The sequence below is a fragment of the Penaeus monodon genome, chromosome 27, assembly GCF_015228065.2.
Source record: "Penaeus monodon isolate SGIC_2016 chromosome 27, NSTDA_Pmon_1, whole genome shotgun sequence".
Classification (NCBI taxonomy): Eukaryota; Metazoa; Arthropoda; class Malacostraca; order Decapoda; family Penaeidae; genus Penaeus; species Penaeus monodon.
This window is the reverse complement of record NC_051412.1, coordinates 34963698-34964284: the sequence shown is the minus strand read 5'-3', so window position 1 is coordinate 34964284 and position 587 is coordinate 34963698. Positions and strand designations below refer to the sequence as shown.

At 41.2% G+C, this 587-nt stretch overlaps 1 protein-coding gene across 1 annotated transcript in view; it reads left to right on the top strand.

Annotated features, from left to right (window-relative positions):
• Window positions 1-6: 6 nt before the first annotated feature.
• The window catches only part of LOC119590803 (codanin-1-like), a gene marked incomplete at its 3' end in the record, with an annotated part of 14365 nt that continues 13784 nt past the window's right edge, over window positions 7-587 (top strand). The window contains 1 exon segment of the mRNA XM_037939532.1: window positions 7-568. Within this exon segment, the coding sequence (XP_037795460.1) occupies window positions 17-568 (552 nt within the window). The 5' untranslated portion in view covers window positions 7-16.

The window sequence follows — 587 nt, the reverse complement described above, 5'->3', positions numbered from 1 at the left end:
TACTCCTGGGAAAAACATGGGTAGGGATTCACCTCCAAGTACATCTTCAGAGAAGGTGGACTATGTAGAGGGTTCTCCAGATCGAGTGTCAAACAGAAGTTTTATTGATATTCTTGTGCAGACTTATGCTGAGCTTATTTTGTTTAACATGACGCCCAACATAATGGTAGAATTGTACTACTTGATGCAACTTTTAACTATAAGGACTGTAGTTAAATCAGAGGACTCAGACAGGCAACGAAGGGAGACTTGCTACCTCAGTACAATCCACAATTGTATATATTTTTCCACCAATGTGCTTCTGACTGTTGTAGAACTTCTGAAACTGTTGGATAAAGCCACCATAAGATTTTTATCAGAAAATCCCAGGGTAAAGACATTTTCGCCAGATCTCCAGAGGTGCTTAACAGAGTTTTTGGAATCGCCTCCTCCAGCACCTTTGCTCAACCAGGCACCGAAGTCTCCTATAGGCAGTGTATCTTTCCAGTCAGACACAGATAATCGCAATAACTTTCCAACTGATCAAGCTTTCCACATCTTTCGCAAGCAGCGGGACATGTTTTATGAGGTGAGAAGAAAGAAGTAAA